The sequence below is a fragment of the Tetrao urogallus genome, assembly GCF_951394365.1.
Source record: "Tetrao urogallus genome assembly, chromosome: 17".
Taxonomy (NCBI): domain Eukaryota; kingdom Metazoa; phylum Chordata; class Aves; order Galliformes; family Phasianidae; genus Tetrao; species Tetrao urogallus.
In genome coordinates this window covers 3,260,969-3,280,225 of record NC_136830.1, presented here as the reverse complement: position 1 = coordinate 3,280,225, position 19,257 = coordinate 3,260,969, and the positions used below count along the sequence as shown (strand labels likewise).

At 36.4% G+C, this 19,257-nt stretch overlaps 1 protein-coding gene across 9 annotated transcripts in view; it reads right to left on the bottom strand.

Annotated features, from left to right (window-relative positions):
- The window catches only part of RIMBP2 (RIMS binding protein 2), a gene marked incomplete at both ends in the record, with an annotated part of 114,694 nt that overhangs the window by 33,083 nt on the left and 62,354 nt on the right, over positions 1-19,257 (bottom strand). For 4 of the 9 annotated variants that reach the window (XM_079543836.1, XM_079543834.1, XM_079543837.1 and 1 more), the window contains 3 exons: positions 2,442-2,646; positions 7,191-7,241; positions 9,492-9,593. In XM_079543836.1, the coding sequence (XP_079399962.1) occupies positions 2,442-2,646; positions 7,191-7,241; positions 9,492-9,593 (358 nt within the window). Of the gene's footprint in view, positions 1-2,441; positions 2,647-5,829; positions 5,851-7,190; positions 7,242-9,491; positions 9,597-12,796; positions 12,920-18,241; positions 18,332-19,257 lie in introns of those variants that run through there. The other 5 variants (XM_079543832.1, XM_079543835.1, XM_079543840.1 and 2 more) reach the window with 5 other exon arrangements.

The window sequence follows — 19,257 nt, the reverse complement described above, 5'->3', positions numbered from 1 at the left end:
GGAAAGAGGCAAGGAAGAGCTCCAGACTTAATTTAAATTACTCAGAGAGAACTGAAGCTGACCATACATGCAGTACAATTAGACATGCCATTTTATTTATGGGACCACTGGTTCATTACGGACTACATAAATGATCTAGAAAGGCCATTTAAATGCACCTTTTATCTGATGAATAATAAATCTTGAAGGTTTTTCTATTGGATTGTGACAATAATATATGTTTAGAGTGAATCTTTAATGTTCTAATCTATTCTGGCTAGGTTATTCCATTTCCTGATACATTAAAAACATCACCAATTAAGGCAAAGCAGCTGCTCATAGACTGATCTCATTTCCATCATTTGCTTTGCTTTGAAAGCTGTCCTTGCGTTTCCCCACGTGTTCTTTTCTTCCTCACACATAATACAAACAATTATTCTTCTTGTTTGAAGAACTTGCACTACCATCATTATTTCAGAATAGTTGAATTTGAGAATCAGACATCCTGCCCATTTCTTTAAGCACCATTTTATTGTTACCGCTGCGCTTATACTGAGAGCAAATATCATCAAGGATTTCTGACATTTATACTCCAGTGCTGCAAGCCCTGAACTCTAAGAAGAATAAAAATCAGTAGGTTAAAATGCACAGATTAAGGCTCTAAAATGTCTTTAGAACAGATCTTGTATTTCTTGTGTTTCCAGTCAAGCACTTTTTGCTGGATTTTTGTTTTGTTTGTCTTCTATTTCTATTAGTACTTGAGAATAAATACTAAGTAGCATGGAAAGGCTGACTCAGGACCCCATAAACTTCTGTTGATTTTTATGTGAGGTCTAGGGCCATTTACATGAACTCCAGAGATACCGACCAGACTTTCAGGAGTTGTTAAACGGACATTTCCATACTTGATTACCTTAACTTTAAAATATTTATCGGTTTGAAAATCTTATCTCTGGAGACATCAACAGCTAATCCTCTTGTTATTAAGGAAATTTCTACTAAATTCTTACAGCCATCAGATGCTTTCTTTTAAATTCCCTGTTTAATGCACTTTAATATCCACGTGGCTATGATTTGCAGCTCCAGAAAAGCCTACAGAGTCAGATGTACCACAGCAGTCAGTCCACTAACAGCTAAAATGTTGTATTTCAAAATCTAAGCCACACAAAGTACTAAGTTATTGAAGCGAAATGAAAGAAGGATGTCACCTTGGCTCCTTTTGAGTTGGTTTCACACTGAGCGCAGCACCCTTCACCAAAAATAAGCACTCATCTACAGTGGTAGGGAAATGATTTGTGATTTCTAGGCCCTAAGCCTCAGAATTTTCCTAGAAGCTTAGGAAGAAAAAATAATACTAATAAGAAAAGGCTATTTTGTCTGTCCAGTTCCTCTTTGTATCTGTTCTAAAACAGTTTTGGGGGAATCTGTAAGCTATGGGAATTATCTGGCAATAGGAGAGCGTTCCTTCATATAAATAGTAGTAAAAAAAATCATCTATCATGGATGATATTAACATGGATGATATATTATGGATGATACACAGAGTCCAACACAATTTATATGCCAGTTCCCTTCAGGTGTCCTCAGGTGACTTCTTGCCTAGAAGTTTCTTATGAATAATGAATAGTTAACAAAGATGTGTAGTTAGGAGGAGTAGTTGCCTCTGGCAACAGGCAGCGATGGCTTAGCAAGAATTCAAAACAGATCTGGGCAAAACACACTCCATTGAGCATTCATCACAATACATGCATAAGAACACCAATACAGATTTATTTTTCTAATTTTACATTCTCCAATTCTTCTAAAATTCACACCAACAGTATTTTTGTGCAACTTCTTGATTTCTGAGATACCTAGCAGCTAAGTGTTCGGCCAATTAAAGCATGGTAAAAAATTTAAACGCATCTGTATGGTTTAATTAAGTAACTACAGATAACTAAACCAAACAACTAAACCAAAAACATTTTCATGTCTTTCAAAATGTTCCATTCAGTTTTCCCATTTACTGCCCACCCCTACCCACAAATTTCTTTTTATGCAATGGCTAACACAGCACAGGTGTCTCTATTCTTTCTTTCTTTCTCCATGAAAAACTAAACAACATAGCAGACCAACCCTTGCCCTGAATCCGGAAAGGTTTTCCAACAAACCATTTATATGCTGTATGTATATATGTATGTAAATACTTCCATAAGAAATATATCATTTTAACACTGAACAGGTTTTTCACCATGACTCCTAAGAATGATTAGAGATAATTTTGCTCCAAGCAGTACTTGAATAAAACTAGAACAATCTCAGTAAAGGTATAAGAAATACTCCGAAATTGAATCAAGTCACAAGACAAGATTAGGTCCAAATTCTATCTTCCATTTGTATAATCAAACTCTATTTACATAATTGAATGGCACCTTAAAGCCTACAGGGCAGAACAGACCTGCAAATAAAATCCTTGTCCTTACCTTTGCCTAAAGAAGTGGCTATTCCATTCATTAACTGGGATAAAGATTTACTGGGAGAACCAGAGATATCTGAGGATGTCAATGAGTTGCTGCTGAGGAGGTCAATCTTCCCTGCTTGCTGCCGGAACTTCTCTAGCTCCCTGGACAAGAGGTTGAATTGTTCACTTTGTGTCCGGCATTTTTCCTCTAGCTCTCGGACCTTGGCCTGCACAAGCAAGACAAAACACAGACATTTAACTGAGATCAGAGCAAGCTGTAATAGGGGCCAATTTTTGTTAAGTACCAGGAATCCAGGATAGGCAAACTACTTGAGATAAATGCACTCACTGTTTGTTTGGCTTTTTTTTTTTTTTTTTTTTTTTTTGTCTCCATTTTCTTTTATCCCCCTAAGTTGTCACATTTTGAAGAAAACCTTTTAGTAGCTCTGTAATATTGGGATAAATACTTAACTCCCAGTTTCCAAAGTGGAAATTCCTCATCGTATTTTTTTGGCAGTGCCAAGAACATCATTGCCAAGAACACCTTCAGACAGAACCTATAGCTTTGTGGCTTTTGTTTCCTTTTCCAATATTTTTAAAATCTTTGGTATTTCTCTGAGGTTTGCCCATCCTCACTAATAAGGTGAATCATCCTGTATTACTAAATAAACATTTATATGTTAAAAACCAACAAGAACAGCAAAAAACAGTGTTTCATGCAGAATGTAGGATTAGCTACTGGCTGAATTCCCTTTCAAAAATAACGTTCCTTATGGTACGTGCCAAACCACACAGAAGTAATCCAGACACCAATCAAGAGGAGATTGTTTGCAAGCTTGTGAGAAGTACAAAAATATCATTGTGGGCAAACACTTCTGTTTAATTTTGAGGCATCAGGAAGTAACAAAGCATAATCAAGGATAAGTTTCTGCGCTGACTTGTGAAATTTGCCTACATACAGTCTAAGAAATCTTGACATGGAAAAAATGGAGGGGATAAGTGAAAAGAATGATTCCTTGGCTGAGAGGAACAATAAAGAGCATGGGAACTCAGGATTTCCTCTACAACTTTAATTCTAAGAAAATGTAAGATTGGCAAAGAGACTAAAACACAAAGCTACCTTTTATTTCACCCAAAGCTGCATAATTACTGCATCAACTGAATTAAGAATATGTTAAGGTTTTTAATACAGCGCATTTAAATTCCAATCTGTGCCTATAAGCAGCCTGCTTGCATACACTATCAAGCATTCCTGAAGAACTGAAACTCTCAGTGAGATTGTTCAGAGAGATAAGAAAGAGTACATTAATTAATACCTGTTGAGAAAACTGAAGAACGAGCAAAATTCTTGCGAATGTCATTTGTGAGGTCTCATTTTCTTACAGGGGAAAACATTTGGCCTGTACTCTGGAAATATGCCAGACAAAAGACTGATGTTTGAGACACAAGGAGCACTCGTGTCTCATGTGCAATGACCCAAACACTGCAAGCAGACACAGTTCAACAGAGGCAGTAATAGGCTCCTTCTGTGGAAAGCTGATGCGTTATATCCTAATCTTGTGCTTCATGATGAACAAATATCACATTCCTTCATTAAAATCCCCTTTACTGCATATGCCTAGTTAAGCAGCTGTGCTAAGGAAGGCTGGATATTGGTAAGATCCATTCAACTGCACTAAAAGTTTCTTATTCTTGAAAGTGGAAGATTTTCTCAGCTCATATGAAAAAAAAAAGCACATTCTACATAGGAATAAAACTACCTCTATTACATAACACCAATACAAGGGTCTTGAAACAACCAAAGATAAACAAAATGTTCCCTGTAGTCCTGAAAGAACACAAAAGCCCAAATTTCTCACTGAAGATTGTGCTTTGGCTTGTTCCTTTTTTGTAATAAATAGATTTTTACAGCTACAATGAATTGTGAGGATGCTATTTCTTTGAACTGATAAAAATACAGATTAATTTAATTCTGTTAAAAAAGTCTCAGTGTATCTATCTGACTGATTATGAAACATAATAATACTGTAGAGAAATACTGTGGGAGTTTTACACAAATATTAAGTGCTTTCTTTGATTTTATATTTTCACTGTGGTTTTCAGCAACTGAAATGTGAGCCTTTGCTACTTGTCACTTTGCTGCATGAATAAGACATCTACATGCAGTTTTAAAAGAACATCAGATGGACAATGCAGTAAAATGCTTCGGGTTTTTAGATCTTCCCCTTTCCAATGGGAAGTTTTAGAACAAGCTACTCAGTTCTTTAATATACATACTGACCCTTCCACACACAGTTATGGAAACTCAAGCATAATATAAAAAATAAAAACATCACAATCCAGACCCAAACAAGATGCTAAGGCTGTCATAAAAGCATATTTTTGAAAAAAAAAAATTAAAATTGTATTATTTATTATTTTAGAGATTATTTGCATCTCAGTGTTTGCCTTCTTTGGCGTTCTTTTTTAATCGAAGTCGAGACTTAGAAGCGAGCACAAAGCTGTTACTGTATAAAGTAAAACTGTCATAAGATCCACAGCAGTACTAACAGGAGACATCCTGTACCCACCTTGGTTTCTTGACTTCAGTGAGGTGCTTGACTCATTGCTCATTAGCCTGACACACTCTCCTATTGAAAGCCCACGTGCTTATACATCAGTGCAGAACTAAGCATGTGCTCCCACTCTCAGAACAGCTGAATTTGTGTTCTTTATCATGGCACTGCCTGTAAAGTCTATCTCAATACACAAAGTGTACCTGATCTAGCTAAAACTGAACACACCTATAGCAGTCTCTGCATGAAAAGACACATTTGACTGCAGACCATATTGGAAGTACTTCACTCAGGACTTGGGAAGTTTCTCATAAAATACAGTGAGCTTAATACAAAATAAGCAGACTTCATCTATTACAAGACAGATATTGTTTGCACAAGACAGATAAGATGATGACCAGATTTCTAGTGGACAGTTTGAATTCAGGTAATTCATTTCATAGCTTAACTGTTTATGTAGAAGCAATGGCTTTCAGTAAGGGACTTAATAAATCAACCCAAGGTGAAAACATAAAACAACCTTTGTACAAATCACAAAACAATCTGAATTCAAACAAAATCCACAGTCTGAAAGCTACAGTCTTGAATAAACTATCAAACCATTCTTAGTGGGCATGCTTGTCAGAAGTTTACTTTCAGAAACAGTACCTTATTCCTCATTGAAACATATTATATTTGAAGAAAAAGGATCTGATTTTGATGATTTGTTATCAGGCTAATCAATGCCAAGCATGCTTGCATAACAATGGTTTTAGCACGCATCCCATGCAAGGTTAGACAGGACTAGTGTATTCATTGTAAGGGGAAAGGTGCAGGATTCAGCACAGGGAATGCAGAATATATGCCCTAAAATACCTGCATGCTGTCCAGGGTGTTCTGGATGAAGGGCAAAGCAATAAATTCCAAACAAGACACAGTAAACAAAGATATATGAAATAAAGAAATAAAGACAGTTCTGAACACTTTTGTTTTGGCATTTCAAAGTAAAATACATTGAAACAGTTAACAGGTATAAAAACCAAACATGCATTAACGCAAATCACACTATAGAAGGTTTCAGAAATCAATATCACTGCTGATCTTGAATTGCAAAAGGCAGATAAATAAATAAAATCAATGGGTCTAAGGCAACAAAAAGCAAAAGCTTAAGAAACCTTGATGGGGTTACGCAAATCAGTTTGCAAACAAATCAGCTAAATAGGAATTTCGTTTAGCTTGAGGGAGATAAATAATCACTTGCTTCCTTTGTTCCTACTTATTTTCCTGCATCATATACTTTCCACCAGATATTAAATTATTATCTTATATTCTTAAAGGCACAAATTTAATATATATGATAATAATGAAAGCATATGAGCAAAAGCCTTCATCTGGACATATTACTTTAAGTAACTAAACATTTTTTAAGAGATTATTGATGTATCAGAAAGATCACCTCCAATCAGCACATGACCAATAGGTACACAGACAGAAAAACTACCATGAGAACAAAAAAAACACTAAAAGCAGATTTTTAAGTGAAAATTGACAAATGCATCTGCTATACTTGATCTGTGGCATTGTATGTTCTTTAGATTAGTAATTTATGTTAAGTATTAGTATGCATTTAATGCTTCTTCCTTTCCTCATGCAAAAAAAACCCTACTTTGCTAGTTATCATAAAAAAACCTATTATATGTGAAAAAGTGAAGAAAAAAAGAAATAAAAGGTAATCTGGATGTAAAACATGTTATTTACTTCTGTATCTATATTTCCTGACACTTTAACTTGTCCAAGTGAGTCAAACGATATAACTGGAACTTAAAGAATCTGTTGAGTCTAGCTTTGAAAAATCTAGGAAGGAATTGTTTGCTGTAGGGACCTTTTGATTTCTGCTGTATGTACTATCTTATACAGCACTGTGGAACATCATGCATTTCTAAACAGCTGCCTGGGAAGGGAATACAAGGAATATCACCTGAATAATCTCTAAAAACCTTATTTATTTAGCAGTGTTTGCTTAATAAGTGCTTTAGTCACTGGCAAATTCCAAAAACACATTCCAGCACTCATTCCCACTCAGTTGGGAAATGTTAAGAAAGGCCACAGTGGGTGGCGCACAGCAATAGCATTAGAGGCAGGATTAAAGAATCAAATCTTTCAGAAGTGATGATACAGTTATTGCCTTCAGAATGAAACCTCCATAACCACAAGTAATACAAAAGGTATCTTCTTACCTCTAGCAGCTGAACTGCTCCTTCATGTTCCTTCTTAGCTTCAACCTGAGCCTTATTTATATAAATTGAAAAAAAACAAAAGAAAAATGAAAAGAAAAATCAATTAGTCATGTCATATATAGTATATTCTAACCACAATGAGTAGCATACCAGATACTCAAATCCAAAGCTATCTACAGTCTTGGAGGGCTGGCTTGGGCAATCCACTCCAGCACTCTAGTTCTAAGCCATCAAAATATCTGCCTTATTTTGAGAGACAGAATCTCAGTGAAAGTTAATAGCATCAGTATTTATTTGGCCCAAGACAAGCATGCTCAACACACTGCTAAAAAAGGTGACACAAAAATTAAACTTATTCTTTACATGAAGCATGAATCTTACAAAACGCTTAAAGACAACCATAAGAAAGGTTGTCTGTAAATGGAAGTACAACATCTAGACTTCAATCAACTGGCCCAAAGGAAAAAAGAGGGAGTCAATGATAGCATGGAGGGGTTGTTTTAAATAGCACAGAAATAATCAAATTTTGTTCACGAAAAGTCTAAGCCTTAAAAACACAAAAAAGCAGCACACTTTGCCTGTTAACTTCTCACTGCTGTATATCAAAGATCACATTCAGAATATTTCTTATCAGAGAAATGTCTTCATTCATGGCAATGCCTCACAAACTTTCTAGATTAATCTGGAGCAACGAAGGACACTGACACAACTGTAACAACTTATCTTCATGCACAAGGGCCATCATGTTTGCTTGCTGGCTGGAAGAGAAGCTGGTCAGGCCATAAAGTCACAACAAAAACCACATACTCAAGCTATGCTTCACTGTCATGCACGGTAATAAAACCTGTTTTGGTTCTGGACACACAATCCTACTTCTTCCTGCACTACAGATGCACCTTATTGCTAGCACCTGACAAAATAATGGCTCAAAGAGCATTAGTGAACATAGCAGGTAATAGAAAGCCTGGTGCCATCCATCATTACAAGTTTAATAAAATCCACCCAGAATATGAGTTCTTGATAAATGATTAGGAAAGCTGTGTCAATAGCTATCTCTCTTTTTCATCAAACCACCCTATATTAAGGTTTCTTGGAGAAGACCACCTGATTTCCCTTGAACACAAAACTTGGATCAACAATATTACGTTCTTCCTTTTAGGCTGATAATCTGAAGAGTTTGTACACATATAAAGAAGAGAATGAATTATTATTTATAATATCAAAATGTGACTACAAATGCATCAGGCTCTGCTAGTAATGCACATTTTTTTAAAGTCTAAAATTCTGTGATTCATCCCATCATGACAGTGACACAGTGGAAAAGAATTTGAGCATGGAAAGGCAAGAAACAACACATGCATGCGCACACACACACAAATCCACCAAAGAAAAAAAAAAGGAAATGAACAAAATCCCAAAATACCATCATCACCAGCAAAAAAAAAATTTAAGTTCAAAATTTATGTGGAGGTTCAAATAATGGCAGTTACATGCAGCTAAAACTGATGTTTTGAAATATGGTTAATAGATAAAATAGAAAAGACCAAAAAAAAATTAACTGGAAGATTTTGGACAAACGAAACATTCTGTTGGAAGCAAAACTGTAGCTATGTACATTTTTTTCTCTGCTGACAAAGTCTGTCCATGCCAACACTTACTCAAATTACCATTGGTGTTATTATTTCTGTGTTTTGATCTACTCCAGCAATTGAAAACATCAGCATTAGTATTGACACCAAACCAACTTCAAATGACTTTGGCAAAAGTGAAACTCAATACCATGCTTTTATGTATTATAATGAATATTGAGAAGATGCACCGTGATAAAATATGTCTACTTGCAAATTAAAGAACAAGCGTAACAATGAAGTACTTAAACAGCCATTTAGTTCATGAAAAAGATCAACTGTTACGTGTACGGACCTTGAGAAGGAGTTGCATTAATCTAATATAGGGGAAAAAGTAGTGTGACTCACCAGTGACAAGAAGAGGAAGCCAAAGAAATCCTAACTCAATGTCAATGAGAACGATTAACTGTTCCAGTTAATCAAACTGAAAAGGGAACGGTAGATTCTCTGCATTTCAATTACCACAAAATTAAGGCTGGATTCTATTCTAAGGAGTACAAAAATATTCCCAAGCTTGATGTAAAGGCAAGGAAGACGGGCTGGGATTTTGGGGTGAAAATAGGAACTAGTTATGTAGCTGTGGATTTAATTTCTTTAACCCTAGTGATTGCTGTGATGTGTGCTTTATCACTGCAATTTGCCATTGTATCTCACTTTCATTTCCTTTGCTTACCTTCTGCAGGAGTTCAATTTCCTGCTGTTTGGCGTTGAGGACAGCCAAGGCTTGCTCATGCTCCAACTCCAGCTGTTGCCGCCGTTCAGCAGCCTCTCGCATATGCTGTTTCAAAGAGTGGAAGACAAAACTATCAGGGGATTCAACATATCTTAGACAAACATACTGCCAGTCCCAGGACTGCAGACGGTCAACACAAAAACATTCTGGTATCACTTTTAGACAAAAAGGAATTTGAACAGAATCTTAAATTGGTCGGTACCAAGATGAATACTGTCACTGCTAAATTCAGGTATTCTGACAGCAATCTCTTTTAGGAGATCTGACTGTCACCGCCAGCAGTGTGGCCTCTATGATGTCTAAGTGAACAGAAGTCTTTTTATCCATCAGTTGCATTTTTATATGTGACATCTAAACTGAAGTAAAGCTTGGAAAAAAATTAGCTTGACAATTCCCTAAATACCTCATTATCTAGAGTTTGTTTCTGTGTTCCAAATGATGACCCCTCAAAAATAGCTTGCTTTTGCTATTCTCTGCTCATTAGTTATGGTAAATCATACAGAGTAAAACAAAAACAGATTTAGAAAAAAATGACTTCACGGTATTTAAAAAATAGTTTTACCAACAGTTACAAGTAATGATTCAAAGCAGTATGAGGCACAGTTGTTGGGAAGCTGAACAATGCCAAGATACCCTTTTAGATAGAAATCTTTTTCATTACAGGTTATTATTCTCCACCGCTCTGTACCATTCAAACACCCTGTTTAATAAATCAGAGCTAAGAAAGATCACTGGAGATTCTGATATCTTTTCTGGCAAAATGGGTATTACAGATTTGTGTTTTCTAAATTACATATTCTAACACTCTGCTCTGAGACACAATGCCTTATCTGCACACCATGAGCTATTACACAGAACCTATTAGGAATATGCAGTTAGAAATAGATGGTGGCAGTTGTTTCGAACAGGCCAAAATATCTCTTCTTGCATACAAGAGAAAACTGTATCCAGCATATTGCTGACTTTTTAGGAGCTGCTAATTCTCCTCACATAACAAAGAAGGTCAGCATAGTGAGGCTGTAAACATTTCTAAACTATGCTTATTATTTATTTAATAACCAAAACTGATGGTTCAATTCTCTTCTCAACTAAACAAACAGCCTGTTTTGCTGACTAGCACCACTCAGTATTTAAATTAGCATGAAGCTACATTTACTGAGCTCAGCAACTTCCATTAAATCTCGTGTACGACTTGATAATGACGTGACTCACATCCAAGAAATGACGAGGCAATCAAGACATTTTCCCACTGCTAATCTAGAAAAGCTTTAAATATAAAAAAAGTCTCAATTCAAGATTTAGTAGAGGACTTGGTACAGCGCGTTTCAATATTTTTAAGTTCTTACTGTTCTTAAAAAAGCTACTGGAGGACATTTATAAACCTTTGGAAAGATCGATAAATAATTAATGCAGTGACCATACAGCAAATCTACAAAATGTAATAAAGAAACAGATTGTGATACATGATCTGTGAGTCTCCCCCACTTTTAATTTCTGTTTCCTTAAATAACAATGTGGTATCCATAGTTGGCAGATTTTAAGGCCAGTTGGTCAACTACACTAACCCAGAAGTCACAGTGCATTAGTACTACTGTGATCTACTTAATACACAAAGCAGCAAGGATCTCTTCACTCCAGCATCTGTTCCTTCCTTGGCACAGCAATTAAATCTCCCCCAAACCAGAAGATGTTCCCTCTCCTCCCACTCTGCTCACAAATTGGTTCTGTCTGCAATCTATTTCATGCTTCCTATCCACACATCAGCTGGTGTCATTTCCTGTTCCAAGCCTAAGGGAACAGGTTAGGGGAGTGGAGGAAGATTGCAAAGACCCCTAGAAGATCTGCAAGGAGGAAGTTCTGAGCTGCTGAATTCTTTCTCCTTCCTCCAAGAGTGGCTTGCATGATCACATTGCCATCAGCTTGTGTAGGTGGTGGCAATCCATTTGCCCTTGTAATTGATATCATTTGTGAGGAAAATTAGAACTTTTTAAGCATATAAATTTGCACTTCAGTTTTTGCAACCCTTCTAGGGGTCATAACTATGTTATTCTAACATCAGAAAGCAAATCCGTATCTAGAGGAGCACAGAAAAATACAGTAATGTCTTCATATTTCAAAACAACTGGCAAATAATCCTCCGTCCTTCAAAGAAATTGTGAAGAAGGAACCTTTTCAGTGCATTTTTCAGATCAAAGGTGGGAATGCTGCTATGCCACAGAGAATTAACTGATGACATCGTGGACATCTCAGTTTTCACTAAAACTTGTGCTAGGCATTTGTAGTATAAAACATTTCTGAAATGGCTCTTAACAATCCCACTTCCAGCTTCCTTATGGGCAGCAGGGAGATGTGACAATGAATAGCCCTATTAGCTCCAGCCCACTCTCTTCTTACACTATACTACCTACAGCTGCAACCAAAACAAAGTAACTAACTACATCTTACAGCAGAGATTTTTACACTTCCAAAATGTGCAGCTAAACAATGTTGAAAAAGCTCAAGTGGCTTTTGAGTACTAGAGCTTTGTTCCGACACAGAACTCATACATGATGTTGAATGGGGAGCAAATTTAATTTTCACCCAAGTACTTTTCTGCTCAAAGGACTTGTCATCTGTGTGTGCAGATGGGTGGCACAATTTCAGTGACATGAAAGGGAAAAGCTGGCTGAATACATCAGAAAATCAGAACTTTTCTGTTTCAGAAGCACAGAAGATTCCCATGAGTTAGCTAATCCAGCAATTTTTCATCTTTCCCTTTCAGCTTTGTTGATGTATCCTGAGATAATAGAAAGTAAACTATACTTCTCTTCTGGCAGAGAAACTAGGTTAAGTATTTCTCAAAACCTTCCACTGGTTGGAAAGCTACAAAGCATTTCTTAAACCACAAATTTCCTGAACATATGAGGACACATGAAATACACAATTAACTGCATCTGTCTGGGCAAGCTTTAAGGAGGAGATGTAGGATTTCAAGCCTCTCCAAGCTACTCTGCCAGCTCACAAGCAGGACAGCATCTTCAACTATACACTGAAACCTCTACTAAGGCACTTGTGAGTACAAACACATTTTTGAATTTTTCTAAATCGAAAAGGAAGCAGCAGATTGATGATACGCCAACAACTGCATCTTAGAAAGCAAGTCTGGCTAGACATCACTGATTTATAATTAACACCATAGACACCATTAATTTATAATTAATATGAGGATTGTACTGCACCGCTGGACTTCACAGTGTTATACATACCTTTAGGACCTGCTCTAAGTTCTCCAGCTTGGCTTGGAGCTGGTGTTTTCCCTTTACAGCCAAATCTCGTTCTTTGGTTACTCTGATAAGGGCTTCTCTAAGATGGTCATAGTCTGACTTCACCTACAGCAATAAATACATGATTAATCCATGAATACCTTTGGATATCTAAAAAAAAAAACCATTTCTGTATTCATAAACGAGAAAGGAAAGAAGTTCAAAGAAAAAGGAAACAATAAAAGGTAGATGGAAGGGAATGTTCTGCTGTGAGGAAATTGCACGCACCCAAATAGGTGTTTGTAGGAAATACATTTCTAAAGGTTTAAAATCTGGCAACCAAACTGTGGCAATGCATAAAGATCTCAAGTTGAATAAATACATGTATCATACAGTAAATACAATAGATGACAATCAAAGCAATTCCTGTATAAAAATGGACTGAGCTTTTGGTACGTACGTATGTATGAAATACAGCTCACACATTTTAGTTCTCCTGAACTATTCATTAGTTTAAATTGACATCAGGATAAAATCTAATACGGGACAGTGCACAATCAGCCTGTGCTAGTATTTTAAATCAGGGTTTCTATAATACTGCAGGTTTTTAAAGCATCAGATGCACACCAAATAGGATTTGTTTTCCTATTTAATTTATTTGGTGCTAACTTAACCATTTCAGCATGTTTATAGGATTTCACAGATCACCAGCAAAATCAACTATTTTATAAGTGCACACAGAAAGCAAGAAAATATAACAATGAACTACTTTATTGCACCATGGAAATGCCCTTTTTGACTTTGCAATGGATGAGAGTCCGATTTATAGGAAATAACATAAACATTTTATGAGTTTATATGCTATACTGATGTATAGCACTAGGATTCTTACACAGCTCAGATCATATCAAGAATAACAACTTTATGTTAATAATGAAAAGTCGTCCATAATACGTATCTTCATAAAATGTTCACATCCTGTTTCATAAATACTGCTGTTCTCCTCTCTGCAATGCTAATAGGAGGTAAGAAAGGAAAAGAAAGAGCAAAAATATTTTCATGGAACAATGTTCCAAGAAGTACCTGTTTTCCTTTGTTAACTGCAATACAAAGTGTAGAAGCATGAACAACGTTTGCAGGATTACTGAATAAGGACAGGCAAAGCAGTATGAAGAATCGGGATAATGCTTAGACTGGCTTTAATCTAGGTGTAGCTCATCTTTATTTCTAGCTTCAGTTAGGAGAAGTGACAAGTTCTTTTTTACAATCTAATTACCGTAATTCCATTTTCTTTAAGAACCAAAGGCATTAAGCAATCTCTGACATGGATCTCTCTGAGATGTTTTCCAAAGCGATGGTTTTAGAAACTGATTCAGACTGTTTGCCTTCTGGCTACAGTTTGTTAATTTGCAAATTTCACCATGGACCAAACAATCTAAATGGTTGCAGCCAGACCTCATATTTGTCTTTGTAAGAGGGCACTTTAGAGAGCAGTGGACTAGAAAAAAAAGAAAGAAGAAAACGAAACAAATCATGTTTTCCACAAGAACTGATGCAATTATATCAAACTCAGGACATTTTTCCCCATGAACAGATTTTTCTTCTCCTCTTCCCTCATTTCTTGATAACTAAGGAAACTATTAAACAACCGATTTTCATAATCTATTAACTTCCTGCATCCTTCGAATTGTATTTCATTGCTCAGATCAGCCAATGTATATTGTTGAAGAATAATGGAGTGGAAAAAAAGAAGCGATGAAGTATCACCTTCAGTGATGCAAGCTTGTTATTGTCTGATCCTCAGTTAATTTACTGAGAATGAATGAAGTAGAATATTTTGGAAAAGCTTCAGGAAAACATTACTTAGACTTTAATTTTCTCTGCCTCTGAAATACTTGATACTGGCAACCTTTGTAAAGAATCTTCTAAAACTACTCACTGCAGTCTGAATAATTTTGGGGAGCAGGTCATCATGGCAGCATTCTGATACATGTTCTTCCCTTTTGGGAGTAAAGGGTCTATAGAAACAAACAGCACCTGTCAGGCTGCTAATGTAATTTGGGAAGGAAATGAATCAGGGAGAGGTAGAGTTGCAGTTACACATCTCAGGATTTTTGTTCAGGATCAAAGAGCACATACTCAGACTAATTAAAATTTAAGATCACCCAAGTGATAATCCGATTCTCTACTTTCTACAGATCAGTCTTTGAGCAATGTTCTGTGTATATTTTTGTTTCCTAGGTCAGAAATAATACAACTAATTCTACCAGTTGCCTTCTGATAATTAATTTGTTACTTCCAGCAACACTAATAATTCTAATGTATTTCTGCAGGGCCTTATTGCCAGGACTTTTCTCTTCTGAGTATTGTATATCACAGAGTAGCATGATAAATGTATTTAAATAGCTAAAACAGCATAAAACGTAATGAGTCTATATTTTGTTCGTTTGCTTTTGTGTGGACAAAACTTGTCAAGTGCAAATGCAATGCTCCCTACCACAGTGTAAGAACTTATAGCATATGCATGAACTTGAATTACACAGAGCACATCAAGACATCAATATTCCCAGTTGACCTAAATTGGGTGCCATCACAAACAGTTCTAGTTTCATGTCAGAAATTAGGGAACATTTTGATCTGTGATGTTTCTCTGTTCAGTGCATCAACAAATTTATTTTTCATCTCACAACTTCCCACTTATGAAATGTGTCTTCATTTGTGTCTGTTAGGAAGGCCAGAATACTGCTCAAGTATATTTCACTTTCTGAACTCTTAAGTGCCAAAACTACTTACACAGACCAGGAAAATAAACTGCAGGGGGTTTTTTTGTTACATCAGTGAATAACTGTCAGTCAATTGGTGAAAGAAATTCTATGAGAAATGATAGTTCTCTTCTATTGACATGTTTGGGCTGAAAAATGTTCTCTGCCACTCACAAATTCACTGTGTTGTACATAAATCACAAATGCTGAGCTACGACTACTGTGCCTGAATACAGAAGCGCACCTTCTGCCCTAACTCTAGACATTTGTCAACTTTTCACACCACTGATACTGTTTAGAAAAAAATGATTCAGAAAATACCACGAAAATTGTATGATATCAGGTATCACAGAAATAGATTCCAAAGAGATAACGACCCTTCTTTTTATATAAAAACACTAACATGCACATTCACTTGAACAGGAAAACAAGGCAAAGCCTGGTGCCACTGCACTTCTAGGGGTACAAACCTTTTCACCAGAACTCTGCACCAGAAATGTAACTTTGTTCCTCTTATGCAGAGTAACAACACAAAACTGCATAAATTAAGCACAATTTTGTTCCCATTCCAAAGTAGCACAACTCATACTTGCCCCTTCCTAGAGCTGAATTTCAACAATTACACAGTGCATAAATGAGCAGTTGTTATATCTGTGCTACACAGCAGAATGCATAAACATTCTCCCAGCTCCAATTGCTCAGATAAAGTTGGCCTGCTTTTCAGGTCAGCTCTCAAGGGGGAAAAGAACAAACTAGGTTTTCCCCTTCAGGGCTGAGCTCTAACTCCATTGCATTTCTACACTCAACATTCACGTGTGTTTAGTTTCACACTTTCTTAATAGTAAGAAATAATCTAAACCATACAATCTACCTCAGTCTCATTTTATGTATGGGGGAAGGAGAAAAAAAAGAAAAAACAGCAGTTCCTTAGAGATCTTGTTAGACGAGCAGGAACAAACAAGGTTTGTTAACAGCCAAGGTATGCTGCAAAATTCCTCTTATCTCACTTATTTTTAAAATGTTGAAAATGAGAGGGTAACTTACAGGAAGTCTTTGATCCTACAGAGGTTGGGATATAAAAATCAGTAGCACAGACACACTGAATTTTTGTAATGTGCCCTGCATAGCATTTTACAAACGTTCATAGTATGATAAATCCTGACATTGTAATGGTGAAAGGTAATTTTATTAATAACTTAGCAGCTAAGTGTGGCTAAGGTTGATACCACACCTTTGTATTTAAATTGCTTTTATTAGGTTTTTCAGTGTTTCTCAAGCTGTTCACTTCAGAAAGAAACAAACGTTACCTATCATAAGGTATTATTAACCATGTAAGTCATCACTTTCTGATAGTAAGAGAGCTGATCTTCTTACTGACACCAAAGCACTAAGCCTTCACTGCATTAATGCTGCATGCTATTTCTTTGCCAGCTAGAATATAAAACTGCCTATGTAAGTGTTTATGTGGTGTGTGAACCAAACAGTAGGGGAAGTGTGTAAACAATATTAAAAGGAGAAAAACATTAAGGAGATGAAGAAATTCCAGATAGATGGATGAATTAAACTGAGTAACTCTATGATCCACATCTTCCACCCAGTATAACACACTGTCATGCTGCTTTTGTATATAAAAATAATTTATACCCTCACCAACTAAAAATTTCCAGTCTGCTTTGATATCGGGTGCTACATGGAAAATTTTGAGTACATGCACAGCCATCTCTAAATCTCACTATTTTGTTTTGTCTTAGGACTAAGTCAGACCTCCTTTGGTTTGGAAATACAGTGCTCTATGACGTGTCAGAGACATCAAAGCATGCAGCTACCACCGTTTTGCAAGGCTTGGGGTTTGGGCTTTCATCAGCGTCTGTACGAGCACAGCTCTTCTGATGTGAATGAGGTTGCTGAGCAACTCACTTAAGCCCTGTAGAAATCCCAGATTGGAGTTTTATTTTTAGCTAAATGTAGCCTTGTAAAGTGGCTGGTTCATGATGTTTCTTCCACCGAATACATATGTGATGAGGTAAGGCACGTCAGCCCATGCTACTTAAGCCACCCAGTATTTGCCACAGATAAAAATCTCAGTACTCAGGAAGATCTTTTGTCCTGAAACAGGAAAAAAAAAAAAGAAAAAGAAAAAAGAAAAAAGCTTACTATGAAAACAGGACCTAGAATAGCTGAGACACAGGCTTATGCCATATGTCATGCTACAGGGAAAATAACAGCTGATAACAGAATTTGTGAAATTCACTGCTGGACAATGAATGGCATTTCAACATTTTATTGAGAAATGAAAGAAGTGCAAGGGAAAAATGCAGAAGGGAAGGAAAAGACACTGCAGTGAGAAATCCTTCTTGTCAGCATTCTTTGGAAAAAATCAGAGATTTTTTTTCAATCAAGTCTCATCAAAATTACTCGAAAAAAAGTCATCTTTTTTCCAAAGCCTAATACCAATTACCAAAAGATGCATCAGGGATAATCTCTGTACCAGCTACCAGTCTGTCTTTTTCACTTGAAAATAACATTTGTTTGTCAGATTCATACGTAACTTATTTTAAATTAAAGTACTTTGTGTTTTCTAAGAGAAAATAAAAACTAGAGGTGACTACTCAATCCATCTTTATCCAATTTGAAGACTGACAACTGTAACAAATCAACGTATGTGTTTTGCGTTTAGGATTGGTACCTGGTCATATTGCAGGGCTTTGTGTGACACATTTGCATACTGAAGGCTCAGGCGATTCTTTTCTTGCACAGCATCCTTCAGTTCATTTTTCTAAAACACAAGAAAAGAGTGTGTGTTATAGAGCACTTATCTCCATGACAGTACATCCTATTAAGTTCTTAAGGAAGCAATGTTTTTGCATTATTTGGTATTAACATACCATTAAGAGTAGTACCAGGCATGAAGCCAAAGGCACTGAAGGTGCAGAGGCAGAAGATTAGCTTACAATTACAGTTGGCTCTATCATAAAACCACATGTTTTCAGTAGATGATCTGATTAAAGATGTGCAGACAACAGATGACCTGACATCACAGGCCTGGTGCAGATAAATATATTTTAAAAAAATGTCTCCCTGCAGATGCAACAAGGAGCTCAAACCTGGCTACCTTACCGAGAGCAGGGAAGAAACTTGGCTTCCAGAGTAAAGCAATACCCTCAAACTTAGACCTTCAGAAGGCATTCTGAGGGCAAAAGCCAAGAACGGGAATGTGTAATCACGTACATGTCTATATTCATATGGCACTAGATTTATGATAGCTATTTCTATTTGTAGCACGTCTGCTTATAGTAAATGCACAGATACACGTTTAAATTCAATCATTTTTAGAGTCTGGGTGGAACACTTGCACGCTACAATGGCAGGCAAAGCCAAAATGCAGACAGAAGACAACACTGTCTAATATCAAGATACTAACTACAGCGTACAGGTGGGAAGCTATTCTCTTGACTAAACACTACTGAACTACACCAAGACACCAAATCACAGAATTTTCAACCTTCTAGTTGCAGTTACACCCATCATCTCATACTTAAGGATATCAGCAATTAAAATTTCTCAAGTTCTGTTAAATCTGTTGTTTAGGATGCAATTAAAAGTGACAGTCAGATCCTGAGATGCTAGACAGTTCTGAAGGACAAAATGATAATTTATTAGCTCATGTTACATTTTTCAAAGGGGTGAATTAAATCAGCAAAT